Source organism: Ambystoma mexicanum, chromosome 3q (assembly GCF_040938575.1).
Source record: "Ambystoma mexicanum isolate Mex_15411 chromosome 3q, UKY_AmexF1_1, whole genome shotgun sequence".
In the NCBI taxonomy this organism is placed as follows: Eukaryota; Metazoa; Chordata; class Amphibia; order Caudata; family Ambystomatidae; genus Ambystoma; species Ambystoma mexicanum.
In genome coordinates, this window is record NC_090926.1 from 967,579,195 (window position 1) to 967,602,172 (window position 22,978).

Here is a 22,978-nt window from a genome sequence, read left to right on the forward strand (position 1 = left end):
ACGTTCAGCTTCTAGTAAGCATAGAATGGAATGTTGTAACAACTTTTCAAGTGAAACGTCTATTTATGCGCACTTTAGGAAGTGTCTGACTCACCGAAGTATATTCAGCCAGCGAAAATTTACAGAACTGTGAGAGACTCCCCACCCCAACATGACAGTCGTCAATGAAAGAGGACTTTTTACCAGAACTCAAAACAGCTGTGCTGCAGTTCTCCTTCGATATTAAGCACCATCAGCCATCTAATTGGCGCTACCCATCCAAACTACTTGTGTAGAAGCATCATCAGACATCTAATTGTCGCTACCCACTCAAACTACTGGCGTGGAAACACCACCAGACAGCTAATTGGCGCTACCCATTCAAACTGCTGGCATGGAAGCACCATCAGACATCTAATTGGCACTACCCATTCAAACTACTGGCGTGGAAGCACCATCAAGCATCTAATTGGCGTTACCCATTCAAACTACTGGCATGGAAGCACCATCAGACATCTAATTGGCACTACCCATTCAAACTACTGGCGTGGAAGCACCATCAGACATCTAATTGGCGCTACCTATTCAAACTATTGGCGTGGAAGCACCATCAGACATCTAATTGGTGCTACACATTCAAACTATTGGCGTGGAAGCACCATCAGACATCTAATTGGCACTACCCATTCAAACTACTGGCGTGGAAGCACCATCAGACATCTAATTGGTGCTACCCACCAAAACTACTGGCGTGGAAGCAACAACAGACGTCTAATTGGCACTACCCATTCAAACTACTGGCGTGGAAGCACCATCAGACATCTAATTGGCATTATGCATCAAAACTATCTGTGTGACAGCACCATCAGACATCTAACCATCAGACATCTAATTGGTGCTACCCATTCAAACTACTGGCGTGGAAGCACCATCAGACATCTAATTGGCATTATGCATCAAAACTATCTGTGTGGCAGCACCATCAGACATCTAACCAGCAGACATCTAATTGGTGCTACCCATTCAAACTACTGGAAAAGCAACTACAGACCAGAATCAAGAATGCATTGAGAGGAAAGAACTTCTGTTTGCACATTGCGGCTTTTGTATTGATTGCAGCACAGATGTATTCTAATTGCATTACTAGTTGACCCCAGAACGGTGCCAGACACATATGGTGTCCTGGCCTGGCTATGTTTGGCCTTTAATTGAACTTTTATGCAATTGTCCACCAGATTCTGTTGTGCAATTCATTCTCATTGCACCGAAGATCCTTGCTGGAGAGCCCCAGGGCTGAACCCTGTTACCGTTTTTTTCAGTGGCTACCTGCACCCATGAACCCTCTGATTCGATCAATTCTATTCGTTTTTAGGAATGCCAATGAATCTGGAGATATGTTGTATTGAAAATCTTGGTTCAGCTCTGAAACACTGTAGTTCTGCGCTGCGATGGGAGGTCCTGTGCCAGAAACATGGAGCTATGAACAGAGGCTGAAAGTCAGGTTCCAGTAATTAGTCCTCATCCTGCAGGAGGTGAACAAGGTGCTTCTGGGTAGTACCGTGGGCCTCAAAGTCCATTTCAGGGGGTACTAGATAGGCCAAACCACCAGGAGAGTTCCAGGTGGAAGGTTACTGGACCCCTGCAGAGGATTACATATCATTGCCCTCAACCAGCCACTTGGTTGTCAGCTTAACACACTCAGGTGGTCAACGGTGGGTTCCTTATCTCTGTGCCAAGGTGTCTGGCTCCCCAGCAACCACAAGCATGCTAATCACTGCACATGGTGGATGAGCATAGCTCAGGGCAATGTAGAAGCCTTGACCGCTCACGTGATGTTGTGCTCCCAAAACCAGGCAATTGGACTAGAGAGAAGGCGGGCTTTCCACACAGGTCAGGCGACTAGCCCAGGTAGCAAGGAACTCTCTCCAGGGCATGGGGCTGCACATTCTGGCTCTGCACGTGTTTTGGACTACAAATCCCATAATCCCTCACCACTGACTGCTAGCTCTAGGGGTAGATCAGCAAGTATTCTGGGTCAGTGTACTCTAGACTTAAGAAAATAACTCATGTGACGCTGAGGAAGCGGGTGCGGGAGGCACGATTTGGGGCACAGTTATTTGGAAAACGAGCAGGCTGTCCACCTGCTCTGTCGAAAAGGTTACCTTTACTGGCCCAACTCAGGAATCGTACGACGTCTGCCCAGGGCATAATAACAACAATTTATGTTTGCATTGAACTTGCTAAGGACTTTTTGCTATTCTGTACCTTGTATTAGCATCCGTGGAGCAGGGAGCAGACAATCAGGTTGCTGGAAACGCAGGCTCTATTTGCTGGTAGAAGCCAACTGTCTTGAGGAGGCTGAGTTCTGCGCCATCACCCTGCACCGTATTTTGCCCCTGCCATCTCCTGCTCGCATCACCTCTAGCTCACGCGAGGTACATAAATGCTAGCTGAGGCTCTTTTGTAGGGCTTTAAGTGCGGTAAGAAATCGAGGGGGGGCTCCCATTTGGGGGCATAGCTTGTGTGATGGGCGTGGTTTAGCATTGTACACACATCATAGTAAGGTATGCAAACTAATATATAAATGCATGTAAGCATTTATATATTTGTGTGCGTACCTTACTGTGGTGTGTGCACTATGAAAGTGATCTTTTATAAACATATTACATATATGTAACATATTTCTATGTTTATTAAAGATGGCTTGAAAAGTACATAAACCCTAGTAAGATACGCACAGAAATATATAACATTTATATATTTGTGTGCATACATCATGGTTTGCGTACTTTTCAAGCCATGTTTTTTTAAACATTTCTATGTTTATAAAAGATGGTTTGAAAGGTACACAATTCAATCCATCTTTTATAAAGCTTTGACGACGGATCAAGGCGCCTTGGTCCGTCTGCAAAGCTTTATAAAAGGTGGATTGAATTGTTTTCTTCTCAAGCCATCTTTTATAAACACCGAGTCCCCAGGTTCGGCGAGGGTCAAAGATGCCTCAGTGACCTAGGGAGAGGGCAGGGAAACAAAAGGACAGTAACTTCCTCTGGTGACTCCTCACGTGACTTTACAGTGACTGACAGAAGTGCCAGCCAGACACAGCAGTGCTGTGTCTGGCTGACACTCCTGTCAGCTTTATTGACATTAAAAAGGCGGGCACATCTCCCATCGCGGCTATGGCCATGGCAGGATAATGTGTCCCGCCAATGTTGCGCTGTGACCAGGGGCCCCGGCAGGGCCCTGGCTCAGTCCCACTTTGTGGAGACTGCCGGGGCCCGGCCTCGGCTGGCCCCAGCCCACTTAAAGCACTACTCTTTTGCAATAAAGAAAAATCCCAAAAGGAATACTTGCCTGAGCCACTGAGGAATCCGCGCCAGACTGCTAAAGTACATTTTCCGTGTTGATAACGTTATGGTCAGCAACACAGAAAACGGACTTCAGCACTCAGCAGATCAGCACAGCTTCCTCAATGTTTCAGGGAAGCATGTTTTTTCTTTTTCTTTACAAAAGAGCCTTTAGCAGCTCTGTGTGGACATCGTGGTTGTTACTGTGGATAGAATGCTAGTGGGGGAAGGCTACCCTGATGGTAACCAGCACACTTTTGGGCTTGGGCCATTACTCAGGCAGCAGGCCCCAGCGTTAAATAGCCTCATTGTAGAACACGGCAGGAAGAGTCGGGGAGGTGGATTTTGGCCTGGAAGGGGGTGGGGGGGGGGGGGTGGTGAATGTATATTCTCTGAAGGGACTTTCTCTGGACCCCATTCAGATTCAGATTCTACTGGACTGCGCCAAAGACTTTCACTCCCCGTTCCATTCAACTGTCAGCTGACCTAGGGGACAAGCTGCGGAGTGACATACTCTTTGGAGATGAAGTTGCAGGGAACATAAGGCTGTTGCTATGAAGCACTTCCAGTATTTAATATAATTAAGGACACCCATTTTCATGTTTGCTTTTATGCGAAGCAGGCTGGAAGCCTCAGTGGTATTATTTGTCCCCCTTCTCATAGGGGTATTTTGAAAGAGTAATATAGGGGTGCACCTGACTCTACATCTTGCTATGCTAACCTGTTAGAAAATCATGTATATGTTTACTTTAGGAGTTGCTTTGCTAATGCTCAGTAAGACGAGAGTTTCTATTTTTAAACTTAGATATAAATGGACATCCATAAACTCAAAACCTGCCTCGTCGTGGATGTCCAGTGCATACTTGAAGCTCAACACTTCCAAGATCGAATCCCTACTCCTCACCAACAACACCGAACACCCTGACAAACAGACCTGGCTATCAACCATGAACTCTGAGGGCATCGCACCGGAGCCAACCACCTGCACCAAGTCCCTTGAGTTCCACATCGACAAACACCACTCCTTCAAGACACACATAGCTAAGAAAACTCAGGCAGCTTGCTATCAGCTGTCCCTCCTGAGAAAAGTCAAGCCGTTCCTCCTGACAGCTTTAGATCCGCCGTTCAAGAACTGATCTTACCCCACCTGTTGGGGGCAAAGAACTCCTCGAAGGCCTCCCGTCGTCCTCCCTTGTGCCCTGAGACATGTCCTACATGCGGCTGCACGCCTCATCAAGAGTTTACGCAGATACGCCCACATCACCCCGGCCCTCATCCACCATCACTGGCTCTGACTCCACGCACAAATCACCTTCAATTCTTGCTGCATCATCTAAAAGGCAGTCATCCTCAAGGCAACCAGCTACCTGAAACTCAGAATCTCTGGTGGACAGCGCACCACGAGAAGCCAGGACACATGCAGATTTGAAATCCGCCGCTGCAAAAAGGAACGGACGTGAAAACAAGCATTCTCTGCCTACTCCTCAACTCTATGGAACCTCCTCTCCGTCAATCAGGCTCGCCCCTACGCTCCTACAATTCAGAAAAGAACTCAAGTCCCGCCTCTTCAAGGAATCTCTCCAACACAACAACTAGGCCATTACATCGCCCCATGGGCCACCTGACTCACTAGACGCCGCCCGCCCCTCTGCTCCCCGCCACCCGGTACAGCTGTACCCCTCCCTTGTGCCCCTCTGTATCCCATCCCCCATTGTATATCTGTTCTGCTGTTACCTCTGAAATGCGCGCTGTTATGTATCTGTATTTGTGTACACCGCTGTAAAGCGCTCCATTATGTATCGGTATTGGTGTACACCGCTGTAAAGCGCTCCATTATGTATCTGTATTGGTGTACACCGCTGTAAAGCGCTCCACTATGTATCTGTATTGGTGTACACCGCTGTAAAGCGCTCCACTATGTATCTGTATTGTTGTACACCGCTGTAAAGCGCTCCACTATGTATCTGTATTGTTGTAAACCGCTGTAAAGCGCTCCATTCTGTATCTGTATTGTTGTAAACCGCTGTAAAGCGCTCCATTCTGTATCTGTATTGTTGTACACCGCTGTAAAGCGCTGCATTATGTATCTGTATTGGTGTACACCGCTGTAAAGCGATCCATTATGTATCTGTATTGGTGTACACCGCTGTAAAGCGCTCCATTATGTATCTGTATAGGTGTACACCGCTGTAAAGCGCTCCATTATGTATCTGTATAGGTGTACACCGCTGTAAAGCGCTCCATTATGTATCTGTATTGGTGTACACCGCTGTTAAGCGCTCCATTATGTATCTGTATTGGTGTACACCGCTGTAAAGCGCTCCATTATGTATCTGTATTGGTGTACACCGCTGTAAAGCGCTCCATTATGTATCTGTATTGGTGTACACTGCTGTAAAGCGCTCCATTATGTATCTGTATTGGTGTACACCGCTGTAAAGCGCTCCATTATGTATCTGTATTGGTGTACACCGCTGTAAAGCGCTCCATTATGTATCTGTATTGGTGTACACCGCTGTAAAGCGCTCCATTATGTATCTGTATTGTTGTACACCGCTGTAAAGCGCTCCACTATGTATCTGTATTGGTGTACACTGCTGTAAAGCGCTCCACTATGTATCTGTATCTGTATTGGTGTACACTGCTGTAAAGCGCTCCACTATGTATCTGTATTGGTGTATACTGCTGTAAAGCATCTGTATTATTGTATACCGCTGTAAAGCGCTCCACTATGTATCTGTATTGGTGTACACCGCTGTAAAGCGCTCCATTCTGTATCTGTATTGTTGTAAACCGCTGTAAAGCGCTCCATTCTGTATCTGTATTGTTGTATACCGCTGTAAAGCGCTCCATTCTGTATCTGTATTGTTGTATACCGCTGTAAAGCGCTGCAGTATGTATCTGTATTGGTGTACACCGCTGTAAAGCGCTCCATTATGTATCTGTATTGGTGTACACCGCTGTAAAGCGCTCCACTATGTATCTGTATTGGTGTACACCGCTGTAAAGCGCTCCATTATGTATCTGTATTGGTGTACACCGCTGTAAAGCGCTCCATTCTGTATCTGTATTGGTGTACACCGCTGTAAAGCGCTCCATTCTGTATCTGTATTGGTGTACACCGCTGTAAAGCGCTCCATTCTGTATCTGTATTGTTGTACACCGCTGTAAAGCGCTCCATTATGTATCTGTATTGTTGTAAACCGCTGTAAAGCGCTCCATTCTGTATCTGTATTGTTGTACACCGCTGTAAAGCGCTCCATTATGTATCTGTATTGGTGTACACCGCTGTAAAGCGCTCCATTATGTATCTGTATTGTTGTACACCGCTGTAAAGCACTCCATTATGTATCTGTATTGGTGTACACCGCTGTAAAGCGCTCCATTAGCGCTCCATTATGTATCTGTATTGGTGTACACCTCTGTAAAGCGCTCCATTATGTATCTGTATTGGTGTACACCGCTGTAAAGCGCTCCATTATGTATCTGTATTGGTGTACACTGCTGTAAAGCGCTCCATCGCTCCATTATGTATCTGTATTGGTGTATACTACTGTAAAGCGCTCCGTTGCTTCTCGACGCTAGGTCCGTGCTCAACAAATACCATAATAAGAATAAAAACTGGAAGTGATCATTAGAAATGAACATTCTAAACATTTTTAAAAGAGCCAGTTTACAAAGTTATCACAATTAAGTTCCTTTTTTAACAGCTTCTTTAAAAAAAAAAGAGCAGAGCCCACCCACCCTTCAAGATATCTGTTTTTGTCTCTTATGGTGAAGCTGTCAGCAGCAGCTGGGCTGGCTCCAGCAAATGCACACCTGCCTATGCAATTTCCTTGCACATGGACAGAGACAGAGACAGAGGGACACAGACAGCGAGAGGGATTGGGGGAGAGAGAGAGACAGAGATAGCGAGAGAGAGAGAGAGAACAAGAGAGTCAGAGACAGACGGGAGATAGAGAGAGCGGGAAAGAGAGAAAAAGAGTGAGCCAGAGAGAGAAAATGTGTCAGGCCAGTGCATGGTACAGCTTGTACAGTTTGTTGTATTTATTTGTACCAACAATCACCACTATTAATGATAAGGCCACTACCATCCAAAGGCATTCATGGGTATAGACACAGGCTACTGAGATAGTAAAGTTACCAGATTGCTGTATATAATCGGGGGCAAACACTCCAGTCCCAGGCTTCCATTTGTCCATTAATTGAATTCTGAGAGTTGAGGTCTTGTGTCAGACGAAGTAAACAGAATGGACTAAAGTAAACGCAAAGCCCAGGGCTGGAGTAAGGTGTCTCCAGTGACAAGTCATTTCCTGTTTGAAAGACATGCACTGCCAGCATACAGAAAAAAGATCAGGGTACACAGGCAACTGAGCAGCATGAAAAAAGAATCGTCTGCAAGTCTCCACTTATTCCTCCCTCCAAACCCAGAACTCAAAATGTTTCAGGAACCATCAAGAGAATGCTTGATGTTCGTGGGAACGGTCAGTCCATCTTATTAACTTACATTAGCACCCAGAAAAGCAGGGTGGGGGGCAGCAGCCAGTCAGGCGGCTCGGAACGTAGGTTGTATTCACTGGTATAAGCCCAAGTTCACACCAGCCTCTATTGTTCTTGCCAGGCACACTCCATTGCCTGGCTCCCACCACACCTTCAGCATCTGCGCAGCTCACACACGGGTGCTACTGGCACTATAACTCCAAAAAAGAAAACAGACTTTACGCTGAGGAGTTTCACAAAGCCGCTGCATTTGTAAAATCCATTTCCTTTGAATGAAACAAAAGAAATCCAGCACCTACGAAATAGTACAGTGTGATGGGACACTAGCTTGTCACCAGAAATGGCTCGGGATTAAAAACAAAGTGGGTTTTCTCACTGTCGGGGTAGTGGGAGCCGTGTGAGGACCTTGAGCAGGAAATACCAAAATAAAAAGTGGCTTTCATTGCCTTTGAGGTGGTGGGGAGCCGAGGGAGCCCTGACAGCACCCCAGGCTTGATCGAAAATTAGGGAGACTACCAGGGCTCAGCCCCAGCTCGCCCTGGCCCACTTAAAGCCCTGCAAAAGCCCCTGATCTGAACCCAAGGCAACTGCCTCTAACCCAGCCCTACTAGTGTCTCAGAGAGAAGAGTCTGTCTGTCGTCCTCCTGGCGTTCTTGTCAGTTACCTAAAAGTTCTCCTCAGCCTCAGCCCCCACCACACTTCTTCTCTGATTGCCCACCTAAGCGGGTGGGACTCTGTAGAGGTAGGCGAGAGCCTAAGGCACTGGAAGGTTTTTCAGAGTCAAAAGCCTGCGCAATATGCCTGTCTGCCTTTCCCTGCTATTTCCTTATGGTGGGAGAGGAAGGGAGCGGTGGAACAACACAAGGTTGCTTCTTCTAGGTCGACATTGTCCCCAGGGCACACATGTTGTAAATCAACGGTGTGTGTGTGTGTGTGTGTGTGTGTGTGTTGGTCGAGGTGGGAGAGAATGCTATGAGATGTCTGTCTGAGAGACAACCCAAAGCAGTCCACTAGAGAGCTGACCTGTGACGGACTCTATCCTACCCCAACCAGCCCCCACACTCACACAGAGAGTGTAGGCTAGGCCTCCTCTGGTGGCGCAAGGTCAGGGCCTGTAGGCTAGGCCTCCTCTGGTGGCGTGAGGTCAGTGCCTGGAGGCTAGGCCTCCTCTGGTGGCGAGGTCAGGGCCTGGTGGCTAGGCCTCCCCTGGTGGCGCGAGGTCAGGGTCTGTAGGCTAGGCCTCCTCTGGTGGCGCGAGGTCAGGGCCTGTATGCTAGGCCTCCTCTGGTGGCGCGAGGTCAGGGCCTGTAGGCTAGGCCTCCTCTGGTGGCGCGAGGTCAGGGCCTGTAGGCTAGGCCTCCTCTGGTGGCAAGGTTAGGGCATGTATGCTAGGCCTCCTCTGGTGGCGCGAGGTCAGGGCCTGTATGCTAGGCCTCCTCTGGTGGCGCGAGGTCAGGGCCTGTAGGCTAGGCCTCCTCTGGTGGCGCGAGGTCAGGGCACGTAGGCTAGGCCTCCTCTGGTGGCAAGGTTAGGGCCTGTATGCTAGGCCTCCTCTGGTGGCGCGAGGTCAGGGCCTGTAGGCTAGGCCTCCTCTGGTGGCGAGGTCAGGGCCTGGAGGCTCGGCCTCCTCTGGTGGCGCAAGGTCAGGGCCTGGAGGCTAGGCCTCCTCTGGTGGCGAGGTCAGGTCCTGGAGGCTAGGCCTCCTCTGGTGGCGAGGTCAGGGCCTGGTGGCTAGGCCTCCCCTAGTGGCGCGAGGTCAGGGTCTGTAGGCTAGGCCTCCTCTGGTGGCGCGAGGTCAGGGCCTGTATGCTAGGCCTCCTCTGGTGGCGCGAGGTCAGGGCCTGTAGGCTAGGCCTCCTCTGGTGGCAAGGTTAGGGCCTGTATGCTAGGCCTCCTCTGGTGGCGCGAGGTCAGGGCCTGTATGCTAGGCCTCCTCTGGTGGCGCGAGGTCAGGGCCTGTAGGCTAGGCCTCCTCTGGTGGCGCGAGGTCAGGGCCTGTAGTCTAGGCCTCCTCTGGTGGCAAGGTTAGGGCCTGTATGCTAGGCCTCCTCTGGTGGCGCGAGGTCAGGGCCTGTAGGCTAGGCCTCCTCTGGTGGCGAGGTCAGGGCCTGGAGGCTCGGCCTCCTCTGGTGGCGCAAGGTCAGGGCCTGGAGGCTAGGCCTCCTCTGGTGGCGAGGTCAGGTCCTGGAGGCTAGGCCTCCTCTAGTGGCGAGGTCAGGGCCTGGTGGCTAGGCCTCCCCTGGTGGCGCGAGGTCAGGGTCTGTAGGCTAGGCCTCCTCTGGTGGCGCGAGGTCAGGGCCTGTATGCTAAGCCTCCTCTGGTGGCGCTAAGTCAGGGCCTGTAGGCTAGGCCTCCTCTGGTGGCAAGGTCAGGGCCTGGAGGCTAGGCCTCCTCTGGTGGCGCGAGATCAGGGACTGGAGGCTTGGACTCCTCTGGTGGCGCGAGGTCAGGGCCTGTAGGCTAGGCCTCCTCTGGTGGCGCGAGGTCAGGGCCTGTATGCTAAGCCTCCTCTGGTGGCGCGAGGTCAGGTCCTGGAGGCTAGGCCTACTCTGGTGGCGAGGTCAGGGCCTGGTGGCTAGGCCTCCCCTGGTGGCGCGAGGTCAGGGTCTGTAGGCTAGGCCTCCTCTGGTGGCGCGAGGTCAGGGCCTGTATGCTAAGCCTCCTCTGGTGGCGCGAGGTCAGGGCCTGTAGGCTAGGCCTCCTCTAGTGGCAGGTCAGGGCCTGGAGGCTAGGCCTCCTCTGGTGGCGCGAGATCAGGGACTGGAGGCTCGGACTCCTCTGGTGGCGCGAGGTCAGGGCCTGTAGGCTAGGCCTCCTCTGGTGGCGTGAGGTCAGGGCCTGTATGCTAAGCCTCCTCTGGTGGCGCGAGGTCAGGGCCTGTAGGCTAGGCCTCCTCTGGTGGCGAGGTCAGGGCCTGTAGGCTAGGCCTCCTCTGGTGGCGCGAGGTCAGGGCCTGTATGCTAAGCCTCCTCTGGTGGCGCGAGGTCAGGGCCTGTATGCTAAGCCTCCTCTGGTGGCGCGAGGTCAGGGCCTGTAGGCTAGGCGAGATCAGGGACTGGAGGCTCGGACTCCTCTGGTGGCGCGAGGTTAGGGCTGGCGCACCGTTGCCTCCGTTCACCCAGCCTCCTCACCGTACGGCCACACCCAACGTGCCGGAAATTCTTCAGAGTGTTATTGCTCATACGCAACGTGACACCGGAGGCTCGCACAACAGAGGGACTACGCAGAACACACACCCGGACTGGGGCGCCCCACGTCTTTCACAGCAAACACAATATGCGCCACATTCCACGGCAGCGGCAGGCCGCGAGCCCGAGTGCACACGGCGGCTGGGATTCTGAGAAAAGGGCCGACATTAACTTCCCCACAGGTAATCCAAAGGTCGCACGACAGCCTAGGCTTGTTTACGGGACAGTAGGATTACTAACCTTTCTCTGAAGCAAAATCCAGACTCGAAGCCCAGCCCCCTGACAATAGGACTATATCAACACGAACGATAAACCATCAGGCTTGTGGTTAGGGCTATTTACTATAGATATCAAACATGACGTGACGCTGAAATTAGGGTGGGGTGTGATCCGGGAAAGCCTGGCTCACGAGAACGAAGGGGAGGGGGGGGACAGAATAACCAAAGTAGGGGGTAGGTGGTTGCATCAAGGGAGTGAAAACTGTAATAATCCACTTTCTTTAGGCCATTGCAGCCGGGCATCCTGGCCAGTTTTTTTATTTGGGCGGGTCTGCCTCGGCCTGGAAGTGCTAGATGGTTGACCCTGGGCTGTTTCTAAAAGCTGTACCTCCTATGACATCACACCAATAGAATAGGGGAATCACATTCCACTGGTGGGACTCCACAGCGTGGGACTCCAGTCTTTTCCTTGCCTCCCTGCTCTCCGGTGGCACGGGGAAGCAAGGACTAGGACTATACAGGGAGGCAGCAGGAGAGGAGATCAGGACACCAATTATATTTCTTTGTTTTTGTCATCAAGCAACCTCTGCTCTCGTGGCACTCCGAACAGCTCGGGGGAAAACACTTTGCCACTGAAGATTGCTACTCAGCTATAATTCTATATGTCGGCGCACAGCATTAAGTGGGCCAGGGCTGAGCCCTGGCAGTCTAAAAAAACTACATTTGAGCTGGGGCGCTGTAGCGCGCACATCGAACCCCCACTGCTGATGTCTTCAAGCGATAATGCTGACAGAAGACCTCCATCATCATTGTGCGCCTGGATATTGCACCACAGTTCACATTCATTAGCGGATGCGATGCCTTGTGGTCCCCTCAGCTTCACTGGCTGCATCATGCAGTCTGGGATGACTAAGCCCTTTCCTAGTGCCTTTGCCCTGATCTAGCGCCCTCCCGGGCCTCTTGATTCCTTCTGTAATGACCTTCGCCTGCTATTATCTTCTCTCCTCCCGCTGGATGCTCCTCTGATTCCGCTGGGAGATTTCAATCCACTCATTCTGCTATCCCACTTCTTCCTCTCCTCGATTCCTACCACCTTGCACCTGTGCCGTCTCCTTCTTCCTATGGTTCTGGATCATCTTTGGCTCTGATGTTCTCTTCTCTGCTTTCTTTTATCTTAGTTTCAGCTCTTCCTATTTGTTTATCTGATAATTCCAGTCTTACCTTCTCACTTATTCCTCCTCTCCCCTTCCCTCCTCATTCTCATTTTCTCATTGTGACCATAAATCTTTTGACCCCTCTTTAAGATCATCTCTTTCCTATCATCTTTCTCAGTCGACACTTACTCCGCGCTGTTCTCAACCTTCATTCAAGACACTCTTATTTATGTGTATCCTTCCATTTCCTTCTCACCCTGACGTAAACATCCACAACCCTGGTTCACCCCCACCCTTCATTCTCTGTGCTGCTCTTTGCGGGGCGCTGAGCACCGCTGGTGGAAATCATAATCTCCTTCTGACCTTCTTTAGCTCTTTTCACTCCACTCTGATTACAATGCAGCCCTCTTCTTGGCCAAACAACACTGTTACACCACCCTTCTAAATTCTCTTTCAGCTTACCTTCAGACCGTTAACCGTATTCTTTCTCCCTTCAACCTCTGATCCTTCCCTTTCATCCCCTCACTGCATCTGATCTTGCTTCTTACTTTTCTTCTAAAGCTACTGTTCTCTGGTCATCCATACTCTCCTCTTCTTTGTCTTCCCCTTCTTCCTGTCCTATCACTTCTCCCCCTTCCTCCTCTTCTCTGTCCTCTTTCCATCCCCTTACTGTCTCCAACATCTCCTGCTTCCTTTCTAAAGCCTCACCTTCTGATCCTCTTCCTTACTCTCTTATTCCCAAGGTCTATTCTTGTCTTACTCCCTATCTGGCTCTGGTCTTTAATCTCTCTCTTCGGTCCTCCACTTTCCCTTCTATATTCAAACATGCCTCTATCCTTCCAATTTTCAAGAAACCTCTCGACCCCCTCATCGCTACTACCTTTCCTCTCTAAACTCCTTGAAAATATTGTCTATTCTCAAGTCTCTTCTTATGTTAATTCTGCGACTCCGATCTATCAGTCTGGTTTTGGCCCTCTTCACTCTACTGAAATGGCTCTTCTCTCTGCTCAGGATTCTCAGCAATCGTCACTTCTGGTTTTACTCGGCCTCTATGCCACTTTCAATATGTCTTTTCTTTGTTTTCTTCTTTCTCTTCCTCTATACACTCTACGTTTACCTCTTGTCTTGTTGCAATTCAGTCTTGGAGATTGGCTCAATCTCTTCATCTAAATGCCTCCAAGATTGCAGTTCTTTTCTTTCCTTCCACGACTTTCCCCTCTCCCCTCGCCTTCACTCCCCCCCTCTGTTTCCTAAGAGCAGTATAGTCCTATAATCCCAGAAGAAACAAATCTGAACCAACTAATTTTTCCCTCCATCTTTCACCAGCAAGAGTGCAGCCTCTACTTCCGACCCAAAGTATGGGATTTTGCCGAGGCCTGTGGTAGCTGTCAAAAAAGATCTTTGGGTCACGCTCGAGGTCGAATTTTCGAATGCCCCCTCAGGCAGAGCCAGTGCTATGCTTTAGGGGGGATATTCTAGAGGTTGCCTAGGGGTTCATCAGCAGTGTGGCACCAGGAGTGTCTTCTGTCGCTAAATTAATTAAATCTAGCCCCATTGCAAGGGAAGCAGCAGGGTGGCCAGTCAAAATGGAACCTCACTGAGGGTGCGAAATCCTTGACCCAACCAGTGGAGTAATTTTGCTGACACTTTTTTGGGGGGAAATTACACCTGAAGGAAAGGTGCCCTTGCAAATTAGGGGACCACAAGGTGTGCCACGAAAGTTGGGAGGGAAAACAAACACCCTTGCCACCTCCTTAAAATTACGCCAATGCCAATGGTACCGACCATGACTCGGCATCAAGACCACGTCCTGCTGGTTCTACGTCAATCTTTTGAACGTGATCCCCCTGCATCCCAATTTGAGTTTCAGTAGAGAGTGCTACGGTCAGTGAGCAACCGAACTATGGAACTACCCTACACAAACTTAATAGGCTCAGTCGCTTATGGTCCCAGGAATGCGTTTTAACCAAAATAATTATCGCATATCGTGCCAATTGCATGTCTTGCGTCGGCTCCCAACGGAGCAACGCATCCACTTCAAAGTGTTGCGTATTGCCTATGAGGTAACCACAGTTCTTTAAGGACAGAAAAAGTCCACATCGCCCATGAAAACTTTAGGTCAGGACTGGCCATTTCGCTTGTTGTTGCGCGTAACTGGGACACTACCTAAGGGTCAAGCGAGAATAATCCCTTTCATGATCACCTCCAGCTAAAACCCACCCAACATACTCTGTTATAAGTGTTAAGTCAATGCAAGCTTTAAAAATCTATCATACATTCAAACACACACTTGCTAAACACCTCATCACGCTATTGAACCGTTGTGCTTTCCCTTTGTGGTAGATACCAGACAAATGGGTGGGCAAATCTTTTATACATATTTAAACAAGGCAAAAATACCACTTTTTACCATTTGTAACATGCTATTTTGCCTGCGTTTGTCACTACGGATGCAAAACATATATTCAAGGCACACATATAGGGAAAAGTACACACTCACTGTCAAAATGGACCCTCAGAACTTAGAAATGAAGTTGGAGTATATGTGGTCTCAACATAAACTGTAATATGATATTTATAACGTGCTTAGAACCCAGAGGTTTCTAAGCGCGGACCTAGGGGATCAAACAGTGGTACTCCATGTTGTCTTGCTTCCAAGGAGAGCATGTCGCCCCTGAGCTATCCTCCCAAGTCAAGGGCCTTAGAATGTTATAAATTGGCTTGAAAATTTTAAAATAACCCAGCAAAATCTGATAAAAAATACTTTGCAGGTAAAACATTGGCATTGAGGTTTATTATGTATGTGGGATTAATTAAATACTAGGATCAAAAACATTTTGAAATAAAAAGCACCAAAACAAAATCAGTGGTACTAATATCTGGGACTAGCATTTGGAATTTCAATTGGATTGACATAATATGTAAAAATCCGGCTATTTGGGAAGAAGGTAGAAACAATGATTAAAAAAAGTAAAAAAGTTGGTATAAGAGACATCAAATCTTTGATTTTTATTTAAAAAGTCAAAAATCATTTTGTGGTAAATCATTAAAAACATTACATGGAAAACTGTTCTCCTGCATCCCAAAATGGGCCCCTTTCTGAAACAAGGTAACTCCTGCAGTCCCATAAGAAAATTCTCTTTTTCTTGCAAGATGTCTTTACTAAGTGAACACAAGTTAGGGCCTACAGCGCTTGTATATCCAACACCCATGCCTCTTACCGGGGAGTCGGAGACCTCTGAGGGCTTTTCGGTCAGGCTGCTACTTTCTGCCGGGATAAGGTCGTTATACTTGGTGACATCTTCATCCGAGTAATGGAGGCTGCCAGGGCTGGGCCGTGGTGGGGACCTTGGGAGAAAAACAGAAAGACAGGCACCGTGACACAGACCGTATGCAAAGGCTACAGGCTGTCAGATAGGCACAGCAACACACACCATATTACAAGAGACTTTGGTATGTTACCATATAAGTACACTATTTACAGGCCCACATACTGCATAGACCAAACCCCAACATGCAGGTTAAATAGAGCTCCAAATTCACAGGCGAGATACACACACACCGATCCCAGGCAATAATAAGGCGTTTACTGGCAGCGGGTGCTGTTCATGGGGGCATCTGATAGAGGCTTGATCCGCTGGAGAGGGGTTCCCCACATCAGAAAGTTGGCATTTTATGGCATGGTCCTTCCTGATTGGGATTTTTCTACATCTCAAGAGAGGATTGCTGGTGGAGACCCACCCAACCTCTCGAATGAAGGGTCTTGCATGTCTGGAGGGGGGAGGGGATCACTGCTGGGAAATGGACAGACCTGATGGACTCTGGGGCCTTATTGGTTAATCGTATGCTATGTATAAATGAGCCACGGTGCACATGTGGGTGACTCCCGTTACCAAGACTAGAATACGGATCAGGAAGCATTCCAATGAGGTTGGTGGAGGGGGCTCAAACCACCGAAAGGGATAGGAGCACCCCAAATCCAGAATGGGATGCCATGTCTCGAGAGGGTGCATCTATAGTAAAGAGGTGGGCTGACACCTATAACTGGTGGAGGGTCTCATCCCCGGAGGGAATATACCTTAGTGTAAGAAAATGGCATAACTGTGGCATTCAGCACTACTGAAAAGCAAGCTAAGATCACTTTGATGGGGTCCATCTGGAATGGGGAGCCCCCATGTTTGGAGGAGGGAGTTTTGAGAGTCTTGATTAAGCTGTGCGCATATTTGCCTTGATTTCACATGTCCCCATGGTCTTGAGGAAACACGTGTAATACATGTCTGGGATTCAGCTTCATGTGACTGCTGCAGTTAATGCAGTGTTGGTATTTCAGTTCAGAGTTGTACAGTTCTCATTTCTCCAGATCCATTGACCACACTCGTGTGGGGAAGTGGGCTGGTAGTGACTATTACATAAGTGATCAGAGCTGTTTTTTTAATACAGTTTTTCTTAAGGAATAAAGGTCACAGAATGCAGCTGCAATGATGCCATGGTGCAGCGCTCTACCACCAAATCGCCCTGGTATTGCCCTTTTCCTTCTTGAACAGTCCCTTTTCTAGAATGTGGGGCGAAACACAGCTGTCACTGGACAAATGTATACTTCTGTAGTGAGACATGAGAGAGAGAGCCTGCAAAGCTTTAAAAGGTGCCTGGATCTTCATATGTATTGCCTTGTCTAATGTCTGTGTTGAACTGTGCCTACCACCATACCACTAACTCGTGTAAATTGCCTCAGCCTTAATTCTTTGACCAAAAATACCATAGGGGAGCCAAATTGTGCAGTATCACCTGGAGCGTATCAAGTGCTGGACTGGATTAACATAACCAATAATTACGGGCCCAAATAACCGGAGAGACTCAAAGAATATGGCAAAGTACTACTTTATTATCAGTTCAATAAAGAGCAGGGAAATCTGGCGAGCATAACAAGTCGCAGCATAGTCACTCTCAAATACATTTGCATTATACAAACGCTTTATACCTTAATACGCGTCATCTATGACGTCTTCCTACGTGGCAAATAGTAAAAACCTATCGAGTGGAGGGATTGATATGGTAGGTTATTTATAACACACTTAAAACCCAGAGGTTTCTAAGCGCGGACCCGGGATCAAACCTGTGTTGCATAGTGTCGTCTTGCTTCCAGGGCAAGCACGTTGCCCCTGAGCTATCTTCCCGAGACTCAGTTAAGAGAACTTATATACCTATAGCTTATTTAGGTGTTGATAACATAATTGGCTGCCCTTTAAAAGGCACACCTAGAACAACCTCTAACTATGTACAATACAGATAATAGTAGAATAATAGCAGTGGATTGGCTTCTGCATCAGTGTATAGTCCAGCATCGCATAAGCCATCCTAATTGGTTCGCATCCTCTTGCAACCTTGGACATTCCGCTCGTTAGCAGCACGTAAGCAAAACAAACCGAAATGCGGGGAACAACATCAGTCAACTGCCCACTTGGCCAATTAGCCTTATCATCTCTCATTAGTTAGTCCCTAAACCAAGGCCTCTTCCTTGTAGTTAACCTTGCTGACTGTTCTCTTCTTCGGAACTTTTAAGGGAGTGAGGGTACATTGCTATCTTCATCTGGAGTGTTATGAATAGGCCTTCTTTTCTGGTCTTCCACCATGTGTGAGGAGACCATGATTTCTCCATTCTGTCCTTTTATTTAGTGCTATTTGATTCAATTCTACAGGGTGCCATTACTGTCTTCGGCCTCTGGAGAATTAGTGGCTCTATCTTGTATATACTTTCTTCACTTTTAATTGTCCAACACTTGGCCCTCACAGATGTTTACTCCTTTGCTTAATCTAAAAGAAATATGTCTTACGTACATGGCTTATCCTCTTTGACTCCTTTTGTACTTTGCATTTGCTGCTCACTGTGGCATCTTTGATCCTTAGCCAAACAAATATTCTTTGTTCTTGCATGAATCTCTATTCCAGTGTCTGTCAGATCTTCTGCCTCGGTCTTTCTCCTTAGGGTTTTCAGCTTACTATTAAACAAAACCGAAGTTCATCTTTTAAACATGGATACTTCTTCTATATATCTCATCTACCTTGCGTTTCTGTGTACATACATCTACTGCAGCTCTTCTTACTTATCTTCTTAGTATATATGATTTCTTCACTCTTGCATGTATTACTTAATTACTTCAATTAAATCTTCATTATTTGAGTGTTTGTATATCGTGTCAGCGTGTCCTCCTGTCTTTTCTTCATGATGTCACTTTACACTTGTCAGACTTCACTTATAGTTCTTCCATGTCCAATGGTGTCTATTGACTTCCTTTTACCACTCCAGTTTGAGGGTACATTTGGTGTGGTTGTCTGAGTGCATAACGGCTTTCATATTTTTGATTCCGTATTGAGACAATACTAGACAATACAATACCAGGTGTCATGCACAGTGCTTTCTTGCTGCTCTACCAGTATGACGGAGGTGAGGGGGGCGGGCTTCATGAGTGAAGTGTACATTTCCTTCTCTACAAAATAATCGACAGATTCCTCTCTAATAACCTCTGCAAACATTGTAAACAGTCTCCTGGACACGAGTGACCAAAAACAACCTTAGATTATTGGCTGATCTCATCTGCTACCCGGTTGTATAGAAAAAACTGACACTTGCCACTCTAGAAGGGGAGCTCCCAGGACAGCATTTCAAGGGGAGGCCACACTTATCCAACAGAGTAGGTACTCAGCTATTGGGTTCAAGGTATTGGTACCAGCATTCCCAACATTGGGTGCAGCTACCCCACATAAAGCAAAGCAGTGTCTAAATCAAGTCTACTCTGGGCTCTCTTCAATAATGGACAGTCAATATTCAATGTGTGGTATAGTGCCAAGGGGCACAGGACAGTCATCCGGGCAGCCTGAAAACAGGGGAAGGGGGCGGTGTTGGTGTAGCCCAGAGGAGCGGTATTCACATCAGAGGAGTCTCAGCATTATGGATATGCTAAGACTCCCCAATGTCCCAGTCTATGTCCCAAATTCCTGCAGACATGGCACTCTGGGTATGACAAAAGCAGGCAAAGGACATGTGTTGCAGCAGCCAGGATTGGACCCCTAACAGTAGACTTGCTGTGAAAAAATCCAATGTAGCATTTTGCTTATATAAGGAGGGGAATCCCTCCCATTAGTGGATTAATCTTTGGATTTGAAGACAAGAAGGATTTACCTGGAACTCTTTGAGTAGAAAGGAGGTTCTAAAGTCAGCCGACATAGAGGTGAAAACAGAGGGCTCCACGGAAGAGCAAAGCTCTTGCTACTAGCAATACCCAGGGTCTATATAGGATGACAAGCTGGCTGGAAAAAGGCCTACTGCAACTGTGGCACTGGTACCCAGGTCCCTGCCAATAGAGGTTACAGAACCCTGCTTAAGCTCTATATGAACCTTGTTTGTTTATTTGTTTATAAAGCACTTCCAACCCGGAGTTATCTGGGCGCATGACACTACAAGGTATTTGCAATTTCTTAGTTGTGTCCTTGTCTCGGAAGGGAAGAAGAAAGGGCCCAATTTGCCTTGGGATCCTGGACTGTCTCGAGATGCTTTTTGAGTTGGCTCTACCGTGTATGACTCACTTCGAGAAGCTACATGACCTTGTGGCGGTGCCTTTAGCACTCCAAGAACATGAATCCTGCAGAACCATCACTGAACCCCAGCTTAAGATCTGTTCCCATGTGGCCAGGGGAAGGCAGGCACTACCTGATCCTAACCATTAGGGTGGTAGCATGAGAGAGGATCACATGGGATGAGAAGGCTGTCAGGGGGCAGCAGTGACTCCTTTGGAGAGATATGGTGTTCATCTTCTTGTCAGGATGAGTGTTCTGTAATTCCTAAAAATCTGATGGCATGCTGTTATTGCACAGGTCCCTCTCAGGAGGAAACCCAGGGATCCCTGGGAGTTCCAGGATTAGATGTGACATTCTCTGAAGGCTATAATTCTGTCTTTGGCAGAAGTCTTAGCCATGATGTTAAGTCACACATTACTCATATAACTTCTCCTAACTCTGATAACAGTCATTTCAACAATCAAATAGAAATAAATAGACATAAAAGGTTCCAACCTATTATGGACTTCAAAATCCATAATGCCTGTGGTACTGGGATGTGGAAGAAGGACCAAGAGCCAATGAAGATCAAAGACTCCACTGAAGGTAATATGCGGACTAGTTGCTTGAAGGCAAGGCATCTGAGTGGGACATTTAAACCTGAAAATAGACCACAGCTGTGGAGAAGGAAAGGAGCAGCAAAAGCAGTCAGGAACAACACCGAAGTAGCTGGAGCTGTAGCAGGAGTGCAAACACTAGTAGAAGCCAACGCAGGAAGAGAAGGTGTGAATATTTACAGAGTACGCGCAGCAGGAAGTGGACACGCGGTCAGCAGCAAGGAGAGAAGCCCAGCTGTGTGGGAGACATGCTCTTGACCCAACACAAGTTCCCTGGAGGTGCTGGAGGATGTGGAGACCCAGTGGGGCCGGCGGGGCTCAAGAGAGATACTGTGCAGGTGGTGGCAGGCATGGAAATGCTGTCAATCGGAGTACTGATCTGCTAATGGTCCCCCAAAGCAGCAGGGAGAGATACAGAGACGCCAAACAAAGCCGTTGAAATGGCCTGCAAGAGAAGGTAACCATGGGGCGCTCCTAGTGGAAAGTTTGATCAAATCAGACTATTTTCAATACTGAGCAAGTAGAATAAGAAGACAAAAAAGGCACAATTCTCCATTTATGAAATGTCGACTTGGGGAAACCTGTAACCCACATTGCCAACAGCCAAGAGGCTATCCAGAAGAAGTAAGAGGGAAAGAAGAGTGCAATTCTCCATTTATGAAACATCAATTTGGGGAAACCTGTAACCCACATTGCTAACAGCCAAGAGGCTATCCAAAAGAAGTAAGAGGGCATGAAGGGTGCAATTATCCATTTATGAAATGTCAATTTGGTGAAACCTGTAACCCACATTGCCAATAGCCAAGAGGCTATCCAGAGAAGTAAGAGTGCAAATGGCACAATTCTCCACTTATGAGATGTCAACTTGGGGAAACCTGTAACCCACATTGACAGCAGCACAGAGACTATAGCAAAGAGATAAAAGTGCAACAAGGGTGCAATTATCCTTTCCTGCGACACCAGTTTGGGGAAATCCCATTTGGTGAGAGGGGCTAGCTCAGGGGCAGCGCTTTTGTCTTGTAAGCAAGACAACAAGCGCAACACAGGTTTGAATCCCAATCCCACACTTAGAAACTAATCTCTGGTATTAAGCTTTTTATAAAAAGAATAATTATCATTGTAATTTATAATTATATTGAACTAACATGAAGAGACCAATTGTAGAAGTAGGAGTATTTTTCTTCCTGGCAGGAGAGTGAACCAGGAAAGGGACTACTTATAGTTAGTCCCTGCAGGCGAGTAGACCAGGCAATAAACAGTTGATTTGAAGAAATGTGGTTGTGGTGAAAAGGTGTTGTGGAAAGACATTGCTAACTTTATCATTTTGACAAACTATTGCATCACCGTTACTGTGCTATCCTGACAAAAGTATTCCATTGGAAGAATAATTGGGGTATGATAAAGTATGCTTTGAATCCTGAGAAAGACATTATGTGGAGAAAAACAATTGCCTTGCTTTGTGAACTAGTGTTTTGTGAAAGAGACATTTGCCTCACCAGTAAGGATACTGTGGAGGAGAACTGTTGCTTTGGTTTTTGAACATGTGTTTGGGAAAGAGACATTTACTTTACCAAGTGGAAGGACGCAGTGGATGGAAAAGACATTGGGCCTCATTACGACCCTGCCGGTCCAGAAAGAACTGTGTCAGTAAAACTGCCGCCACCGTTGTTTCCGGACCGGCTGATTGAGAGTCCTGCAGGTGGGAGGTGTCACTCCTGCCAGGTCTGACCTGGCGAGATTTACACAACCCGCCTGCAGGCGCAAATGGAAACAACGGCTCCGTCATAGACAGAACCAGTGTTTCCATATTCCCCATCCCCATGGAGTCCTATGCAACACGATCTGAATGACACCTGGCCTAGTAGGATCGTTGTCTGTCTCCCCTTGTTCCCCCCCTGCCTTGTCGCGCCTTGAAACACTTGTGTATAGGCGCGTTACAAATGCCATATCATATCATATCATGGGAATGGGGACTTACAGAATTCCGCCTCCGGAATTCCCGGGTCACCGGGGTCATACTGCCCCGGTGATTCCAGGAATCATGTAGGCGGAATGGTAATACAGGTCCGGTGGAAGCCTGCCAGTTTGTCCGCCACGGGTACCACCTGACTCATAATGAGGCCCATTGTGTGTTGAACTGAACAGAACTTTGTTGAATCAGAACTGTTCCAAGGGTATTCCTGAATTGCTCCATGGGAGGGGAGCCCAACATTGGTCACAAGGAGTAGTTTCTAAAAATGATAGGTTTGAACTTTTGCACTGTTTTGGTGAACTGAAGACAGCCAAATATTCCTTGTACACTTTTGTTCTATGTATTAGTATGAGGGTCAGAGACCTTTGAACACTAGGTCATCGCTCTTTAGTTTTAGTGGGCTAGGTAGGGATAATCTCGTTAGGATAGGGAAATATAGGCGTTTATCTCAT

At 47.8% G+C, this 22,978-nt stretch overlaps 1 protein-coding gene across 7 annotated transcripts in view; it reads right to left on the minus strand.

Moving 5' to 3' along the window:
- Positions 1–22,978, minus strand: part of SDK2 (sidekick cell adhesion molecule 2) — a 1,531,827-nt gene that overhangs the window by 29,582 nt on the left and 1,479,267 nt on the right. For all 7 annotated transcript variants that reach the window (XM_069655112.1, XM_069655110.1, XM_069655117.1 and 4 more), the window contains one exon: positions 15,608–15,734. In XM_069655112.1, coding sequence (XP_069511213.1) covers positions 15,608–15,734 — 127 coding nt within the window. The remainder of the gene's footprint in view (positions 1–15,607; positions 15,735–22,978) is intronic.